The sequence below is a fragment of the Ctenopharyngodon idella genome, chromosome 20 (assembly GCF_019924925.1).
Source record: "Ctenopharyngodon idella isolate HZGC_01 chromosome 20, HZGC01, whole genome shotgun sequence".
Classification (NCBI taxonomy): domain Eukaryota; kingdom Metazoa; phylum Chordata; class Actinopteri; order Cypriniformes; family Xenocyprididae; genus Ctenopharyngodon; species Ctenopharyngodon idella.
The window spans coordinates 28,777,806-28,781,868 of NC_067239.1; the positions used below are offsets into that span (position 1 = coordinate 28,777,806).

Below are 4,063 nucleotides of genomic sequence, written 5' to 3' on the forward strand. Positions count from 1 at the left end.
AAAAGGTAAAACAATGATATCGGATGACTTGAAGTTGGAGGAGAAAATTAGATGAAGTTTTTCGCTCTACCACAGTACTTCCGCCAACATCACGTGTGACCTTTCAACGTAATGCATCGTGGTGCATCGCAGAGCAGAGCAAAAGGAGCATTTGTGGTTAAAAAGTATATACATTTATTTTTTTAGAAAATGACTGATCGTTTCGCTAGACAAGAACCTTATTTCTCGTCTGGGATCATTTAGAGCCCTTTAAAGCTGCACTGAAACTGAAATTTGGACCTTCAATCCGGTGAATCACACTGAAGTCCACTGTATAGAGGAGAATCCTGGAATGTTTTCCTCAGAAACCTTAATTTCTTTTCGACTGAAGAAAGAAAGACATGAACATCTTGGATGACATGGGGGTGAGTAAATTATCAGGAAATTTTTATTCAGAAGTGTCAGGACACAGATGGAGGCAGAGGGGTAAGTGAAACACAGATGTTTATTGAACAGAGGCACGAACACAGGTAGACGATGGATACAGGTGAGTCAATGAACAAGCACTTTCAGAATGGTAACTTAGCTGGATGGTAACAGAGGAATGTCTTTTGCAGATGCTGGTGAACACGGGGAACGGAGAACTGGAGATGGAAGACAACAGGATGGAGACACAGGTAACTCAGGTGAGTAGCAGGTAAGAAGTCCAGGTACGTAAGACGAGACCAGACAAAGGAGTGAGGGAAGTGAGAGTCTTTATAGTGTCCATAGATGATGATGTGCAGGTGCAGGTGATTAGGAGACTGTGAACGAGTGGGTGGAGCGTGAAGATCCGGTGACGATGCGTTGGTGTTGGCGGGTGTTGGCTGTGACTCCGTGACAAGAAGTGAATTAATCCTTTAACTGTGTGTTTCTAAAGCACATTTTTTATGGCAAAATAGCTAAAGAAAATGTAATCCAACAATTAAGGTTACTAATTGGTGTTGGTAGTCATCATGTAGTGGCCTGATTCACATACTACCCAGGATCAAAACTCTGGTTAAATTATTTAATATTATTATGCTCATTATTAATTTCACATAGTTTGTTGCTGAACGTTCTTCAAAAGTGCGCCGTTCCCAAAACCAGCTAAAACACAATAAACAGTTTTTATGTTTCACGTAATCATATTTGGAACCTCTAATTTGCTGGCTGTGAATGCATCTGTACAGGCTGCGTTTTTGTCATGTCATTTTTATTGTTACTCAAAAACAAGGACATAGTCTTGAACATTTGAGAGATCAATTTTTCATAAAGCGTAAAGAAATAAAACAGTAAAGGAAATTCTGTACCTCTAATTCTAGTTGGGAAATAATCCGTTTGAACTATTTAATGATAATATTTGCATATAATTTTTTTCACTGTTTCATAGTTTTTGATTTTATACATTTCATATAAGCCCATTTAGCCTATGTTTTATATGAATTTTATGTGACACTAATCTCAGCTGTATATTCTCCTCCCTTGATGCTGCCGGTCTTGGAAAGAGTCAACATGTCAAGTGTATAAAAGGCAGCATAGATTGTAGCACATCTTTATTGTGGAGCCTCCAGGAGTGACTGTGTTTCAGTTCAGAGCTGTTGGAGAGACAAATAGCATCTTCAGAGATCTGTGGTTATGTATACATTGAACTTTATTTGAAGGGAATAACACTATGTTTGGATGTTTCTTCTAAGTACTTCAGAATGAATCTCACAGCAGTGAACCAATCTGATGGCTGTCAGGAATATTTCTGTCCAGAGAGATCTGTTTCTTTATCTGTCTATGTGATTCAGTATGAGCCCGCAGCAGCTGTGGCTCTTCTGACCGTGTGTGGAAACCTGCTGGTCATCATCTCTGTTAGTCACTTCAAGCAGCTCCACACACCTGCTAACATCCTCATCCTCTCTTTGGCTGTGTCTGATCTGCTGGTCGGAGTTTTCGTGATGCCGATTTATTTTTCTTGGGTCATCGAGTCATGTTGGATTTTTGGAACAGTGATGTGCTCATTTTTTAAATTGGTGGCTTGTCAAGTAACAAGCGTGTCTGTTCACACTGTGACTCTAATCGCAGTTGATCGTTTTTTGGCTTTAAGTTATCCTTTTGTTTATTCAGAGAAAATCTCACCCACTGTGATCTGCATTGCCACTTTATGTAACTGGCTGTTTTCACTCTTTTATAACTTCACTCTTCTCTTCATTAGTGGAAACTTCACTGTTGTGTGTCCAGGAGAATGTGTTTCTATTGTAGATGAGGTTTCATCCCTCATTGATCTCCTGGTTGTGTTTCTTGTGCCATGTACACTCATCATAATATTATACACTCATGTTTTTGTCATTGCTAAGAAACATGTGACTGCTATAAGAGCCCTTCAGGTTCACAACAGCACCTCTAAAAACAGAGTCAGTGACAAATCAGAGCGAAAAGCTGCGATTCTGCTGGGGATTCTGGTCTTTGTGTTTCTTCTGTTTTTACTGCCATATTATATTTGTATCTTAGTGATTTCATATAGTAATGCTGACGTGTTTTTTGTCAGAGATGTTGCTACAATATTTTTTTTCCTAAACTCCACCATTAATCCCATCATTTATGCCTTATTCTATCCCTGGTTTCAGAAAAGCTTAAAATTAATTTTCACATTTAAAGTGTTTAATAAAGACTCCTCCCTGATGAATGTGCAATAAGTCATTGAATGTAAGACAGAATGTTTCCCTACTTTTCTCCTGTTGTTTATTTTCATATATATACTTTGTCTATAGGTTAATGTACATTATTTTGTCATATTTAACATGAGTCTTGACTACAAAACAGCTATTGAATTTCCTCAAATTACCAAATTACAGTTCAGTTATCACACATTGACCTTTTTTGACAACAGGCTCCAATAGTAGAGTACTAAAATATAGCCTACTGAGACTGAGATATAGCACAAAATGGCAAAAGTGTATAGGCTATGTGAACCTTTTTTTTTCTTTTTGTACTACATATTGTTGTATAAACACCCATGGATTATAAGTATCCCAAACCAGGCCTTATACATAATAATAATTTCAGTAATTTGGTCACATCATAAAAGCTCTGGTGGATTCAGAGCTTCTAATATTTCTTAGAATCACTGGTTAGAATCATTCAAACTGACAACTCGTTTTATTAAAAGAGTCAACTCGAGTCACAATTTGTGAATCAATTCAAGCCAAAGGGAATATGAGGGTAAAAAATAATGGGTCGCATTCAGTAATACTTTCTTTGATTTGCGCATTTGTGCACAGAAAAAGTTCTCCCACAAAGTTTCCGCCGGATTCACAACAGGCGAGTAGCCGCATCAATTTGTTCTTAAATTGTTAATGTTGATGATTCAATAGGCCTATATTCTAAATGAGGGAGCGGCGCCGAAGATTTGAATAAAACAGGTTCAAACCATGTCCATGATAGAAGGGCTTTTAAAACATAATAAACAATTTCAAACCTCTCATTTGCTGGCTGTGCATACGTGATTTATTTCAGAGATGTTACTGTAATATCTTTCTTCCTGAACTCCACCATTAATCCCATCATTTATGCCTTATTCTATCCCTGGTTTCAGAAAAGCTTAAAATTAATTTTCACATTTAAAGTGTTTAATACAGACTCCTCCCTGATGAATGTGCAATAAGTCATTGAATGTAAGACAAAACATTTCCTCTTTTTTTCCATGTTATTTCAGGTGTACTTTGGCTACAAGTTAATGCCTTTTCTTCACTATTTTGGTTTGTTTTTAAACCTGACTGTGAAGACACGGATGTTGTTTTCAATCATGCCAGTATTGTATAACAATATGAGTGGGTGAATTTCTTTCTTTTACGACAACTTATTTCTATGTAATAAAAGGAACTGTTGAACATAATGGTATATATACTGTATATATAGTGTGTATATCTGTATATATACTGTGTATGTACTTATGTAATTAGTGTTAGTGGCAGTAAGAGCACAATTACCTATAAATAATTTTGTACATAATTACAGAAATTGTGATCCTGGTCCCTCATGCTCAAGGCAGTGGTTACACCAGCATAGAAATACTCAT

General features: G+C 36.9%; 1 protein-coding gene across 1 annotated transcript; it reads left to right on the top strand.

Annotated features, from left to right (window-relative positions):
• Positions 1 to 1,132: 1,132 nt before the first annotated feature.
• LOC127502901 (trace amine-associated receptor 13c-like) lies at positions 1,133 to 3,654 on the top strand. Its single transcript, XM_051876344.1, has one exon. It carries the CDS (start codon positions 1,704 to 1,706, stop codon positions 2,679 to 2,681), a length of 978 nt encoding a protein of 325 aa, XP_051732304.1. The 5' UTR covers positions 1,133 to 1,703; the 3' UTR covers positions 2,682 to 3,654.
• The last annotated feature ends 409 nt before the right edge of the window (positions 3,655 to 4,063 follow it).